A 15,156-nucleotide genomic window follows, 5' to 3' on the forward strand; every position below is an offset into this window, starting at 1 on the left:
TTTAAATGTGTGAGAGCACCGTGCTTGCAAAGGAAAATTAACCACTATCTTATAAACTCTTAGTTTATATGCCTGCACTTTTTGTTGCAAGTTATTGTGATCTCCCTCTTATAACACACCCCACCTCCTCACCAACAGGACTAGACTAGGCCGTACCAACTCTGACATGGGAGGGTGCTCGGCTGCAGTATCGTGACAACTGCTTTATTTTGGTCACCTAAATCTTGCTGAATTTAAGTGGAACGAGCCTAAGGCATGTTTTGATTTATATACACAATTTATCCAGGCTCTCCTTCCGTCCTCCAGTGATTTACAGGAGGTTTTCTGGCTGCGATCCCCTCCTCGCTGGTCCTCAACCGGTGAGCCAGTCAGCAGAGCAAGCTGAACAAAGCCATGGGAGAGAGAGAGAAAGAGAGGAGCTTCTGGGAAGAAATGTCTCTCACTGACTCTGTCGCCTGGACAACCGGGTAAGAGAGGAGGGGAGGGCGCACGAAAAGGAGAGAGAGAGAAAGGACAGAGGAGCATAAAAGGAGAGGAAAACAACCCATTATTAACTGCTGAGATTAGAAGATTCCTGTAGAGTGAGGGGGGGCGGAGGGACTAGATTTGTGGCTGTCATTCTCTTGTGGGGGTTCCCTGAGTGTCTCTCTCTCTTGATGAGTTATTAACTATGACAATAAAGCAGTGAATTTTTTTTCTCCACACAAGAACATGGAGGAGATGAAATTGCAGAGCACAAGTTTAGCACAATACAAGTGGACCCTGTAGGCCTGAACGCTCCACCTGTAATTCTCGTCTCATCGACCTCAGGTAAGACTCCTTGTGTTGCAGGCGTTTGCTTTGATAGGGATGCTTTTGTTTTTGCCTGATTTATTGATACAGATAATCATTCCTGAAGGTTGTAAACTGTGCAATTATCTTGGAAATGCATTAGTAGTGTTTTATTCAGTCAATCATTACATGCAATACAATAAGTAAAGCCACAACCTAATATACAAAAAAAGAAAGACTGAAAATGTATAGGTGGAAGCATAATGCTTATATATTCCTATCCTAAATTCTTATCAATTAAATCAGATTAAAGTCCAAAAATGAGTTAACAAATCAATAAAAGGGTATCTTGCCTGCTTGGAGTAAAGCATTGTTTATCAGAGTAACTCTGAGGCAGTTTTTCACTATGTATTTGAATGAATTGTTTTATGCTGCTTGAAAAATAAACTACCCTCACTGTGTAGTGTGGGGTTATTTACAACATGTTATGGAGAAGAGTGGGATCAACTGTAAGGTACAGCACCAGGATGCTTCACACACACCATACACCTAGCTTTGCACTCCCTTCAGTGCGAGCATGAATTCATCGAGAATAACATGATAAAATGAACACCGTTGTTAGGTGCAAATTAATCTGGAGAGTTTGACTTGAACCACTGTGACTCCAGATTCACAGTGCGTAAAGGATCGAAGGCACGTCCGCTGAGCGCTCATGCATAAGGAATGTATTCATACAGCACTCGTGGTGAAATCAATGCCTCTTTAAATGAGGTGGTATGCTTGCTGAGTTTACACCAGGCTGAATTTGTGTGGGGCAGTATGTGATGTCCATATTGAATGAGATGGAGAGGAGATAAAACTGAGGAGGGTGGGGTTATTTTTAGCTGCTGTCAATAATGAAGGTTACAAATGTCTCACCTTTGTGTACAAGATGGAGAAAAGGCAGAAAGATTGAAGAGGGAAAAGGGCACGAGAGTGAAGAATGGCGAGCAAAAGGGAGATGAGAGAGATGTTGAGACAGATGATTGTAGGTGAAGGGTTCAGGCTGGCAGCATGCTGGGATTGCTCAGAGCTCCCACCTCAAGTACCATATGTAATCTAGAGATGGAGTGAAGGGTAAAAACACTGACACTCAGCGTATTCATGTTTTTGTGGGAGAAAATACTTGAGAAAATCTGGTGTGGTGGAATTTCACCCTCCTTTTTGCTCTCAACTGGCTGAACTTGAGACAAAAACAGCTCTGTGCTGCACAACAACAGTCCTTCAAATACTGCTGTACAAGCAGGTACTGCATGACTAGCTGGAACACTTGATTAAAAATATTCAAGAACAGATGCTACACAGAGTGTTCAAAATTGAGTTTTATGTGAGGGAAGGCAAACGATTTTCAAACGATTAATACAAGATCTCATACCTCAAAAGCTGCAAATAGATTTTCACTTCAGCGCCCTCAGTGCATTTATCTCTCAGTTTTGAGTCTAAAACTACATTATAGACAGAGCCTCCTAATGTAGACCGAGACATAAGGGAGACCACATTTATTCCAATAAATACAGAAAGCTGGATGCCAAATGACACACTATTTTTAATCCACACCTGCGCAGGTGCAAATCGACCGTGTGCTCTTCATCTTTGCAAACAAATAGTGGTTTTGAACATTTATGGGAGCTTGTAAACACATTAGTCATACCAAGCTCTGCACTGCTCGTAGTGCTCTACAGCTGCACACCACTAATAAGTATTGTACATGAAGTGCAATGAATGCTCTTGGAAGTGTCAGACTCATCAAGAGGAGAAAAAAGGATGTGTCCCTGTGGCCGTGCATCACTGTAGTTATCTTTCCTCCGCTGTACCTGTCTGCTATCGACAGAGGGTTAGCATACAGTACAGAGCTCTGCCTTAATGTCCAGTAGGCAAGTCTCCATGTCAGTCACTAATGAGTTCTTCAAACTGTCAGACTGTGACATCGGCACCACTAATCAGCCTCTTTTGACATTGAAATGGACACAGAAATGTAGCTGTGAAGATCTGTCTGTTGTACTCGCATTTAGATTTGTTGCTATGAATATTAATTGGCAGAAAAACACAATTTCTTTTCACAGATTTTGGAGGTGCTGGTCGTTTGTTTGAAGGGTGACGGTGGTGTGTGTGTGTGGTGTGTGTGGTGTGTGTGTGTGCGCATGTGCGTGTGTGTGATTGTGTGTGTGTGTCTTCAGTCATTCCCCAGGCTTTTCTTTCCCCATCTCCTCCATTCCACTTCTCTCATCATATTCTGTGCTCGTCTGAGTGTCTCCTCTCATCTTTTGTTGATGAGCGCAGCATCATCAAAACAAGCTGGAGAGGCAGAGATGATGAAATGTAATATGATTACAATAATCTATTTACCAAAACTGTACATTTTATTTACTCTAAATGAGCGATTATATATTCCATATTTCTTAAGATGTTGTTACATAATTGGTCATATTAAGGACAGCAAAACATCTGAAGAGGAAAAGTGGCTTTCATTTTGACATTACAGAAAACAACATATTGGGCTTATTTTGAAATAACAGCCCATGATGGGTGCTGATAACCACCAAATTACAGTCCTTAAATGGGAACAATGTATTTAGTTTTTTGACAAAGCCCTGACATCCAAAAGTAATTAAAAAATAATAATAATAAGATTTTGTTGAGATGGGATTTCAATCTTTGTTGAATTTATTGAAATTTGTCCTCTAAAACAGCAGGTTCACATTAACAGTGCGTGGGCAGATGCTGCTCTCCCAATAAAAGGTGCACATGGTGTCCCTGTCTGTGCAGTTTGATGACTTGGTGATTAATAAAAGGAAGTGTTGTGCGGATTAAAAAATACTCAAAATAAGCCTTTTTTAACAGTGTACTGGACAGGAGCTTGTGGTTTTCAACTTATTAACTGTCTTTCTTATCTCATTCATGAAAGGAAAAAAATACATCATAAAAATGCACTTAAAACTCCGTAACTCTCAGAAAGTGAAGACGTGTAGAGCTCAGGCTGTTAATTATGTGGCTATGAAACACATCGAGCTGCTCCATTATCGGTGAACCAGAGACTTTGTGGACACAGTGCCTGCAAAGCACACAAGGAGATTTTAACCAGCAGACATGAACACTCTTTTTTCTTTAGCCCTTAACCAAAAAATAAAGTGTATTCTAGCGTAAGATCACAAACACAAATCCCATAAATCAACAGTTTATTTTCAGCTCCAGGGTTTGTCTCTCAAGAGTCTTTCTTCTCTGCTTGCGAAACTCGAGGAATCTTAATCACTTTTACAAATATCGATTACATGGTGTAATTTGTAAATTCATTCTTTTTATGATGGATTTTTCACGTAGGCTACAGAGCTGAGAGCAGCTATCTTTTACACATCATCAAGATTCACCGTCTTACCTGGCTGACCTTAAAGCACTGCTCTAAAGAGAATAGATAAATTGCTGCAGTTAGCGAGCTCACTGCCACTTGAATACAAACTGCAGTATCTTGTGTGTAGAGTGGAGGAAAAAGTGGCACCTATTGACACTATTATTCAAAGGCTGCCCATCACAGCAGATAAATCCTTTCTTATTCCACAACTCTGTCTAATATCACACTCACTCTTCTTGTCAGTAATTAGACAAATTAAATGATCTAATTTGCTGCAGCGCAGACATCGTTACTGGTGATTCGTAGACGGCCACCAGCAAAAACCCTCTCTGGGTGATAATGACTTGCACACGCTGACAGAGAGAAGAATTAAATCACAGCTTTTAACCTGTCTCCCCGTCCCCAAGCTCTTGTGATAAGCATCTTAAAGGACTCAGCTAAACATTTTCTCTCGTAAGGAAAAAAGGTCTCCCCAATTTTCTCCATGTGAGCTGCCAGTGGAAGCTGCTTGTCGACAGCTACACAAAGACACACTTAATTCTCACTACCTTGCTTGCTGAGTGCAACTTTTCTTTTCTTTTTTTACCGTGTCCTTCATTTTGTCTGATACTCATGTCAGCTATGGCAGTTCAAACAGATATGTTGTGCTCCTTCCCCAAGAGAGAAAGGGGTGTTACTTTATGAGCGATGATCAAGCGGTGTTGTGTGTCCCTGACAGGTGCCAGCATGGATGTGGAGGATGAGCCACTGCTGTTTCAGACCAGCTGGGGAGGGGAGGAAGAGGAGGAAGAGGAGGAAGAGGAGGATGAGGATGGAGTAACGCCCTCAACAGGACAGAGGTGTTTTTCTGGGGAGGCTGGGGTGTGTGGGTTTTGGAGGGCAGTAGGGTGGGTGTACACAAAGCCCTGGGCCAGTGGAGTGGTTTTAGGGGTAGTTGTCTCACTACCGTGCGCCCTGTTTGCCTACATGCTCCTCTACTGCCCTCCTCTGGACATAGACCTCTCCTACAGTGCCTTTGAGGTTCACAGTCACTTCTCTGCTGAGCGCTTCGACGCCCTCACCATTGCTGTAAAGACTCAGCTCGGGTCGTGGGACAGACGACGGCGTGACTTAGATAACATCGAGTCTGAGGCCCTGAGGGAGCTTCTGCTGGAGAGGCTGAGCAGACAGGGAGCATTCAACAGGACAGAACATGAGGGCATGAGGTCTTCCACTCCTCAAAACGACCCTTCTCATGTAGTAGATGATCAGAATAGAGGAGCATCAGAGAGCAGAGACAAAAGGACAGTGCTTGATTTGAGTCTGGAGGAAATGGGGTTGCAAAAAAACTCAAATCACAGAGCAGCGGAGGAAGCTGAGAGATCATGGGACGAGAATCTGACTCTTCCTCTCATTAGGAGGCGCAGGTTTGCTCCCAATTACTATCTGCAGAGTCAGGCTCTGTGGAGGATTGAGCTGGTGTTTGTGGCTCAAGGGGAAGGCAATCGCAACATCTTCACCCCTGAACGTCTGCAGACTATTCATCACGTGGAGCGCCTGCTCATGCAGCACCCACAGTTTCATCAGTTCTGCTGGAAGCCTCTGGAGATGCTGAGGGATCTGCCACTGGGACCGTCCTACTGCTCCCCACCCAGCTCAATCCTATCTTACCTGTACCCCAGTGAGAGGGGAGGGAAGATATACTATGATGGCATGGGCCCAGATTTAGCTGATATTGAAGGTGAGCCCACAGTGAAGAACGTGGGAGGAAATAACAGCCTTCAAACATAAATAATACCTGTAAGAATCCACCTAACAGTGCTGATGTATGTGTTCCCAGGTTCTCTGAGTCTGGCCATCACCCACCCACAGTTCTACTGGTACGTGGATGAGAGTCTGTCCCCTGAGCATCTCTCCTCCTCCCTCTTGCGCAGTGAGATCCACTTTGGAGCTCCTCTTCCTTCCTACTACTCCATGCAGGACCGAGCTCACGAGCAAAGAACACGTTTCAAAAACTTTGTTGTTCAGTATGCAGACATCCTGGCAAAGCAATCCACCAGGTCAGGACCATTTATTACAGAACATAACCGTTCCATTCAGTGGTTTTGCCACATTATAGTCACAGTATTCCCATGTGCTACACATTGTTGTAAACTGTTGAAATGTGATGTTATTATGTATGTGCTCTCCTTTTCACAGCCAGGTGAAGGTCCTGTATGGCGGAACAGAGCTGTTTGACGATGAGGTGAGACACACCTTCCACAATGACATGATGCTGGCTGTCATCAGTGGAGCTTGCATTACTGTGCTCGTCTATGTCCTTACCTCCTTTTCTGGTACAGTATGGCCTGCTTTTAATTACACTTGCATTGATGCACTACATTTTTGAAGTCCGGTGTTTGGTACCATATGAATGTTAACGAGCTCTTTGATGCTTTGTTGTCTCTCTGTAGTGTTTCTGACTTTCTTCGGACTTACTAGCATTGGACTGAGCTGCCTAATGGCTCTTTTTCTGTACCATGTTGTCTTTGGCGTGAGGTACCTGGGCATTCTCAATGGAGTTGCAGCCTTTGTTATTATCGGTATTGGTAAGAAAAAATAAATTAAAAATAAATGAATTCAAGGAATAGTTTGATATTTTAGGAAATGCACTGAGAAGTCAATGAGCAGATATCATGTCTGAGAAAGGTATCAATCATCTCATCTAATTCTCAGAAAGAAAGTGTAGTGTATTTTTCCAAACTGTGAAACTAATCCTTTAGTGGTTGAAAAAGATAATTATTTACAGTATGTTTGCCATAGTATGTAATACGGCTGCTCTTTTGTTATCTCACTGTTGCTCAGGGGTGGATGATGTATTCGTGTTCATCAGCACCTTCAGACAGGCTTCTCATCTGCGTCAACCGCAGCAGCGAATGATCTACACAATTAAAACAGCTGGCCGAGCTACTTTTCTCACCTCCTTCACTACTGCAGCTGCCTATGCTGCTAACACCTTCTCTCAGGTAATCATAGAAGAGAAAATCAACTGTTAATCTGTACAAGGAGTATAAATGACTCCTCTGCTATGGATGAATAGGAGTGCCTCTCTCAGCAGGACAGTTTTTTTGCATGCGATAAGCACAAATTAAATGTTTCAAGGTCCTTCACACTGTGCTTCGTTTAACTGACACTTAGATTCCAGCCGTGCATGACTTTGGCCTATTCATGGCCCTCATTGTCAGCTGCTGCTGGCTCTGTGTATCCACCCTGATGCCCGCCGCTCTTTGTATCTGGACGGAGTGTGTGGAGCCTCAGGAACACGTCTGGTTGAATTGGTGAGGCATTGTTTCCTTACTTTTGTGTGAGATTTTATTTGTGCATACTGTGCGACACCACAGGCGCATTGTATTACCTTCGGCTGTCTCTCTCCCTAAACTACCTCCTCCCGCTGAAGCTGGAAGCTGTTTTCGGGCCTGTCAGCGAACCACGGCCCTTTGTCAGATGAGGATGATGATGTGGCACTTCTGTCAGTGGAGATGGAGCCAGGTGAGATTATTATCTCCATGCATTGAGTGAATCGTTGGGCGGGGCGAATGGGAAAGGGAATGATTCTAGGTTGTAAAATGCTGCTGTGGACGTACCACTAAGCCCCCTGTCTTCGTCTTGGCTCAGGCTCCTGTGACACAGACGGCGACGCGGCCATTCTTTTCCTGTCAGTGGAGACACCTTGGCCCCCTCCGGGGCAGCAGCATGTGGGCGTGGTGAGCACGAATCTCCGGTGGGCGCTAAAGCACTTAGTGGCAGAGCCAGCCGTGGTGCGACGAAAGGTCGTTCTAGGTGAGATTTGATATAAATCTCTCAGAACTGTCTTGATATTGAAATTTGTACTCTGTAAAAGATCAGAGAGAAATTTCTATAGTTTGGTTTCCAAAGATATTGTCAGCCAGTTTTGAGCTATGATTTAGTCGTGAGAGTAACCTTCAGCTCATCTCTGTCCGGCCTGAAGGGATTTAATCTGTCAGAGGACGAGCAAGTGTCTATCAGGAAGTATTTATCCTCCCTCTTTTAAGGAGTGACTGTAATTGATTCTTGCTCCTGATCTGTCTCTCAGCTGCTCCATCTACTCCATCAGTACCTTGTCTCTGCCATCATTAATCATTGTCTTCCTGTTGGTCCAGGTGTCTTCCTCTTGGTACTGCTCTTGTCTGCCGGGTTCTGCTGTCTCTTGAGGCCCGCCACTCACGCCCCTCTTCTTTTCCGCCGGGACACAAACCTCCAGACTCTGCTGGCTCTGAGGAGCAACCTCAGCGGCCAAGGCATCTCCTGCCCCATGTGCTCAGGTGAGACTGTGGCAGTGATAATACACATGCACCAATTAACCTCACAGATCCAAATACCTGAATTGCATGTTGTGATCTGCAGGTGTGTTCATGGAAAAGCCCCATCCTTTGTACACCCACGCTTCCTCATCAGCATTTAAATTCTCTACACATCAGCAGACTCAGAGCACAACAACCTTGTCTTCACCTCGGAGATCAGGAAAACCAAATTCAAGTACCAATCAAACAGGTGAAATTCTCTTCCTCTGTATCCAAAACCTCTCCCACTATTTTATAATTTTGGACTTTGTGGGTTTTTTTCAGGCTCTTTACTCACAGTTTTCATATCAAAATTGGACCTTGGAGCCTCTACAACCATTTACCGCTTCTCCCTCAACACCAGCACCCCCTCCCCATGGAAACTGTGCAGCACAGAGCATGAAGAGGTGTCATCATTTCAGGTTAGAGAGCAAAAAACTAATAACCGTAGTATAATTAGTTGTACCGTTACGTCTCCCAACTGCAATATGTGCCATTAAAGCGGCTTATAACTAATCTTGCTTTATCTGAATAGGCTTATAATCAGCCCCGTGGCAATTACACCACCAGAATGACAGCGTGTGTTTCCCATGTGTACCACCCGTACCCCAGCTGGATGATCACATCCACCTCATGTGAACCCCGTCATGGCTGGACGACAGAGTTTTCCTTTTATGTAGCGTCGTCTCTGCAGCAGCACAGCAGGTGAAAACTCAAGTGAAAGTGTGAGTTAGATGGACTGTCGTGTTGTTTTAGTGGACAATCTGTCATCTCAGCTCTGGTTTCTGCTCCTAGGAGACTGTGCTTTGCCCAGCGTCGCCTGAGACCTCATCCAAGCCGCGTGTGTGTCAACCCGCCTGGCTGCGGCCTCGGTTCTGGGCCTGATGGACCCACACAAGGAACCTTTTACATTCCTCTTCCCAGTGGTGAGTGAGCATCATTAACATTGAGTCAGTTTGTTAGCCCATAGTGAAAACTATTTTCTCACTGCATGTGTCACACGATGAAATGTCATTTCTTTTCATTCTCATGTTGAGCTTTTCAATTAAACAAACTGTGATATAACATTCTTTCAAATATTGCTTCTAAAAGTGGCATCTTCTGAATCCACAGTACTCTACTTAAACAGATATTTTTACAACGTATAGATAAATGCCTGTTGAGAGATTTTCCTCTGGTTCTATTTTCAAAGATCCCTCTTCTGCTGCCAAAACGAAATCATCCAAAACGTTTGGCTTCAACCCATGCAGTGGCGGTGCATGTGGCCATCCAGCAGTCCGTCCTCTGGTCGACACCGGGGCAATGGTTTTTGTTGTGTTTGGCATCTTGGGAGTCAATCGAACCGAAAACAGGGACAACCACGTTATTGGCGATATGGTGAGGGTCACACATGTGTCAGTGTATCTTAATTATCAACAGAAATGAAGCACAGACAGGTTTTTGAGTACTATTATTATGTGGTTGACATGGTGTTTCATTCTCTCCAAAGGGCAGCATTGTATTGGACCCAAAATTCGATATTTTCCAGGAAATGGGGCTTCTTTGCAAGATCTGTAAAGCTATTAGTGCAAACACACAACTTGTAAAGCCAGGAGGAGCGCAGTGTTTGCCTTCAGGTAACACCCACACAGTATTCAGAGGGAACTCTTTTATTTGACTATCATAAAACAATTATTAAAACCTAAAAGAGCTGAAATGGTTTGTTGATTAATTGATTAATGCATTGATTAACGAAAACAATAATCGATTGATTCCATTGTGTCGCCATTTTATTAGCAAAAGTGCCAAAAATCCACTGGTTTCATCTTCTTAAATATGAATATGTTCTGGTTTTCTTACAGCACTTTATAAAGCAAATTTTATATTTTGGGTTTTTGGACTGTAGGACTAAACAAAACAATTGAATTGGGAAATGAATCAATCAACTGAGGAATGATAATAATAACATGATTCTGAAAATAATCAGTGATTGTAGCACTAAACACGTATTTAGACACAAAACTGTATTATAAAGTGCTTAACAATTGGGTAAAAAAAACACAAATCCTGAACAAAAAACGAACTCAACCATGGCATAACATTCTAATAAAACGAATCACATATAGAGAGTGAGAAGTGTGTAAAATGAAATGTCCCGTCTTCGGTTCTCTTCAGGTAATAAACTGTCGTCTGTTCTGCCCCTGCTCCATCCTGAATGTCACTCTCTCCCTGAGCCCAACCTGCTCCCTGGGCAGCTCTCTCACGGAGCAGTGGGAATGCATGGAGGCAAGGTCCGCTGGCTGTCCATGGCCTTTGAGTCTGTAAGTCCCTCCATCTTTCAGCTCGTCATGTTCCTGCAACACAGAGCGGCACTTTTCCAGTTGGTGCCATGCATCATGTTCTACCTCTCTTCTCCCAAGACCACATACAAAGGAAAATCCTCCTTTCAGACGTACTCTGACTTCCTTCAGTGGGAGAACTTCCTCCAGGAGCAGCTCGCCTCACTCCCGCAGTCCTCCGCTCTGCAACGGGGTTTCCAGACCTGCGAGCACTGGAAGCAGATCTTCATGGAAATTATAGGCGAGTGAGAGGTGGCACTGCGTGTCAAATAGATGTGTTTCGGGAGGAGGAAGTGATGCCAGCAGCATGTAAAAATATGATGTTTTACTGCTCTCTGGTCTGTTTGTAGGTGTGGAGAGTGCCCTCTGGAGTCTGCTGCTGTCTCTGGCCATCTGTGTGGCAGCTGTGTCCGTGTTTACTGCACATCTTCTGCTGCTGCTCCCAGTACTCATAACCATTCTAGGTAAGAGATGAACATTTGTATTTTCAGGTCTGAAAGTGACTCATGTTTAGACAGGATTTGAAAATTGAATATTCAGGCCTGGGTCGGGACCATGTGTGTCATTTTGAGTTTTTGGCCTTCAACAGGAGTGATCTGTCTGGTAGTGGCAATCATGTATTGGCTGGGCTGGGAGATGGGAGGAGTGGAGGCAATTTCTCTATCTATACTCGTGGGATCTTCAGTGGATTACTGTCTGCACCTGGTGGAAGGATACCTGCTGGCTGGGGAGGCCATTTCTTCTACGCCTGGTCATAACTCAGTATGGGAGTGTACATTTTTTTCAACAATCAGAAAAACTTCCACAGCATGTCTTCGGTTTACACACAGCTATTGACTAAGATTTTTAAATTTTAATAAGGCAAGAATCGCCCCAAAGGCTCATGAATAAAGAGGAGGTGCTCCTCCTATTAATCGGTGCTTTGTTTGCAGGAGCCAGGGCCGGAGAGGCAGAGACGGACCTTGGAGGCAGTGAACCATGTGGGCGTTGCCATAGTGTCCAGTGCTGTCACCACAGTGATCTCCACAGTCCCACTCTTCTTCTGTGTCATTGTGCCTTTCGCCAAGTTTGGCCAGATAGTGGCCATTAACACCGCCGTCTCCATTTTTTTCACCCTGACCGTGACTGTGGCCATGTTGGCATCTATGGCCCCCGCCCGCTTCAGCAGACCCCCCAGCGCTGTGCTGAAGGCCAGCCTGGCCGTGATGGCCGCGGCAGCCTTGGCAGCAGCTCTGTGCTGGGTGGGAGGACAGCTGGGAGCGTTGACCTGGCCCTCAATTAGCACATAAACACAACTGTCCGCCTACTCACACTGATGTCAGACAGGGGAGTTCCTCTGTATGCAGAACTATGAGAACTGTAAGCACTCTATTTTACTCCTCGTTTGGGAGAAATATCAGATCAGTAAATGATCTTGTTCTTTACAGCACAAAGATGTCAGAATGTATTCCATATTTAGAAGCTATTTGTCATTTACAAAGTACATATTTATATCAGTTGATTTTAAGAACCTCTAAGTACTATAGTGTATATGACTGTGTGACTCATTGTTGTGGGTTGACCCTTCTGGATTGAGATGATGATTCAGCTAATTTGATCTGATATCATCTTCAGTCTCTGTTGGAGATATTTGAGTAATCATTGGGAAATACTGGCTGAGTCACAGTTTTCATGAGTGCAAGTCATTGCCACTGACTGTTCTGTGACCTGCTGTTGCAAACACGAAGAGGGATGACACACGACGTCCGGGATGATTAGTGTTACTGGTTCACATGATTCATGGCCAGCTTGTGAAACATTGCGTTTGTTTGATTTTGGGGTGTTTTTTCTTAGTTGTGCAATGAATGTGTTTTCAGCCTCATTAGTAACAAAGGTCATGATGTCCCGATGTGGCTGGATTAAAAGTTGTACTAGTCAAGTTTATACCGTGCACAGTTTTTTAAAATGTAATGTGGGATGTTAATGTTTCTGTATGCTGCTTTCACACATTGTGAACTTGTGATGCTGCCAGCACACACTTGTTCTGAAGCGTTGTGTAAACGAAGACGTCCAACAAGATATCGTCCTCTTTTTTTGTTACCCTTTCACATGTTTATACCTTGGAACTCAAACTGCTTCAATGTCTCTATTTTTGTCATCAGCAGCAACTGAAAGAGACCTCTTGTCAGCTCCTCAGGTGTGCCCTCTACACGTCCTCCACTGCACTTGTAGGCACTCACTTTAACCCACTCTGCTCCTCGTCTGCACTCACCCAATTTAGAGCACCACTCAAACACCCATCGACACCAGCTCCGGTCTGCCCCACAGTGAAGGTGAGAGCCATTTGTCAAACCACATAACACAATAACGGCTCGGGAGAGCGAGGGACGGACTCAATTGCAGCAAGAGTAGTAGCTTTCTGTTTTGCGTCTGTGTTACTTGTGAATGTCAAATAAAACGGGCGCCGAAAGCCTCAGATGTGTTCTTTTGTGAAATCTCAGCATGGTTCTCATCTGCATTGTTATGTAAGTGAGCAGCAGAGCAGAATGAAGACCTGGCACTGTTTGCCTTCAGTCACATCGTTACTGAGAGAGCGGCAGTAGGCAGTCACCTCTCCAATTGGCTGTCATTAATTATTCATGTAAAATGGCTCAGAATTTACATTGAATTGCAGTGCATCAATGTTTCATGTCTGTCGTTAACGAAAAAGAACGGAACTGTCGTTCTACACATAGCGTGTTTCACATCTGCGTGAACAAATATTTTGAGTAAAAGCAGAGGAACATTAAAAGACTTTGTTCCCGAGAACAAACCTGCATTATTTTACTGAAGGAGCAGAATCACATTCATTATGTCGCAGTAGAGAAAGAAAACATTGTGTTGTCAATTTAGAGTACATTTCTACAGCCAGTGGAGGAACTTCTATAAGGTTTGAATGCTCATAGTCTATTTACATGTGTATAATTGCAAAGGGGATTTTTCAAAGGAGCACTTCTTGTAAGGAGACCACATTTTCTTGCAAATAATAAGTATGTGCAACCAATGTACAAATAAATACTAAGGGTAAGATGATATGTTTCCTGATCCAGAAATATACAGTACAGTCTGCACTTATAGTCCTTTGCAAAAGACCAAAATCTTTTGAACGTGCTATGGTACAAATGAAGGGAACAGAGTCTTATTGAGAGCTGTTCTTATTATTGTTGTGGACAAATTTACAATGATCTACAGCACCAGGAGAGAGGTGGCAGTGACCCGAAGTGAGTGAGTGTCACTCACTCACTCACTCACTCACACACACACACACACACACACACACACACACACACACACACACACACACACACACACATACACACACACACACATAGAGTGAGAAGAATCATTAAGAAAAGTGATCTTCAGGCTCCTGCTCGTGCGAAAACTGACACATTGCTGAGCTTTGCAGCACTTCCGCCTCCTTCGACTAATAAACAAAGAAAAGAACGACGGCTCTTGGAATGGAAGTGAGCCATAAGATCTGGCTCACTTCAAAGGGCTGTAATTCCCATCACTGCTGGAGCAAACTACAATGACTTTTTATGACATACTATAATGTCTGTTAGGACTTATTAGGACATACTAGACTATTACCTTTTTCAACATAATATACTGTGACTTTTTTTTTTTCCCAAAGGCAGTTCAAAACCAGTATGTCTCATATGTTCAGAGACTATTAAATCCAGCCCTTATTGTAATTGAAATGAGAGAAGAATATTTCTTTATTATTAAAGTATTTATTATTTCTAATTCATGCAGTTAAATTTTAAAACTGACAATACATATTGTTGAGATATTATTCAATTGAACTTTATTTATTTGATTTGACAGTCAGTTGATATAACTGTTGGCTATTTCATTAATTATGGGACTAAATCATTGAACATTAATTGAATAACCCTGCCATAAGAGCATGAATTTGACCCAAACGCCAGTGTAAACAGGTATGTCTTTAGTTCAGTTTAAACAACGTCACAGAATCAGCAAACCGTAGGCAGAGCATTCCATAACTTTGGTGCTACTGCCTCAAAAGCTCGGTCACCACGTGTCTTAAGACTTTGCGTTTCTAAGGTCAACAATTTACTTAAAACTTTATCATACTGACACTTAAGTTATTCTTAGAGCCATGTCTAGAGGCTCTGGAGAGTTTGTCCTGTGTGATGCTATAGAGAAAGTTTCATCATATAAAGAATCCTCTACCAACTGTTGTTGCAGTCCAAACATCGTTAGGCCCTTTAAGAAAAAAGAAAACAACTCAAAGCAACTCAACTCGATTTACTCGACTGCGGATTTAGCTCCGTTTTACTATTACCAGTTAATGTGTGGGAGCTGTGGCTCAGGAGGC

The 15,156-nt window shown here is 43.4% G+C and overlaps 1 protein-coding gene across 1 annotated transcript; it reads left to right on the forward strand.

The window, feature by feature from the left end:
- Positions 1 to 4,882: 4,882 nt before the first annotated feature.
- disp3 (dispatched RND transporter family member 3) lies at positions 4,883 to 12,082 on the forward strand (the record flags this gene model as incomplete). Its single annotated transcript, XM_079222472.1, has 20 exons — positions 4,883 to 5,876; positions 5,976 to 6,195; positions 6,335 to 6,471; positions 6,589 to 6,723; positions 6,980 to 7,140; positions 7,313 to 7,452; positions 7,572 to 7,663; positions 7,790 to 7,954; positions 8,296 to 8,457; positions 8,540 to 8,686; positions 8,761 to 8,897; positions 9,011 to 9,180; positions 9,271 to 9,401; positions 9,668 to 9,852; positions 9,965 to 10,091; positions 10,630 to 10,775; positions 10,875 to 11,034; positions 11,144 to 11,257; positions 11,383 to 11,555; positions 11,726 to 12,082. 20 exons carry the CDS (start codon positions 4,883 to 4,885, stop codon positions 12,080 to 12,082), a joined length of 4,053 nt encoding a protein of 1,350 aa, XP_079078598.1.
- Between the last annotated feature and the right edge of the window lie 3,074 nt (positions 12,083 to 15,156).

Source organism: Taurulus bubalis (assembly GCF_910589615.1).
Source record: "Taurulus bubalis genome assembly, chromosome: 8".
Taxonomy (NCBI): domain Eukaryota; kingdom Metazoa; phylum Chordata; class Actinopteri; order Perciformes; family Cottidae; genus Taurulus; species Taurulus bubalis.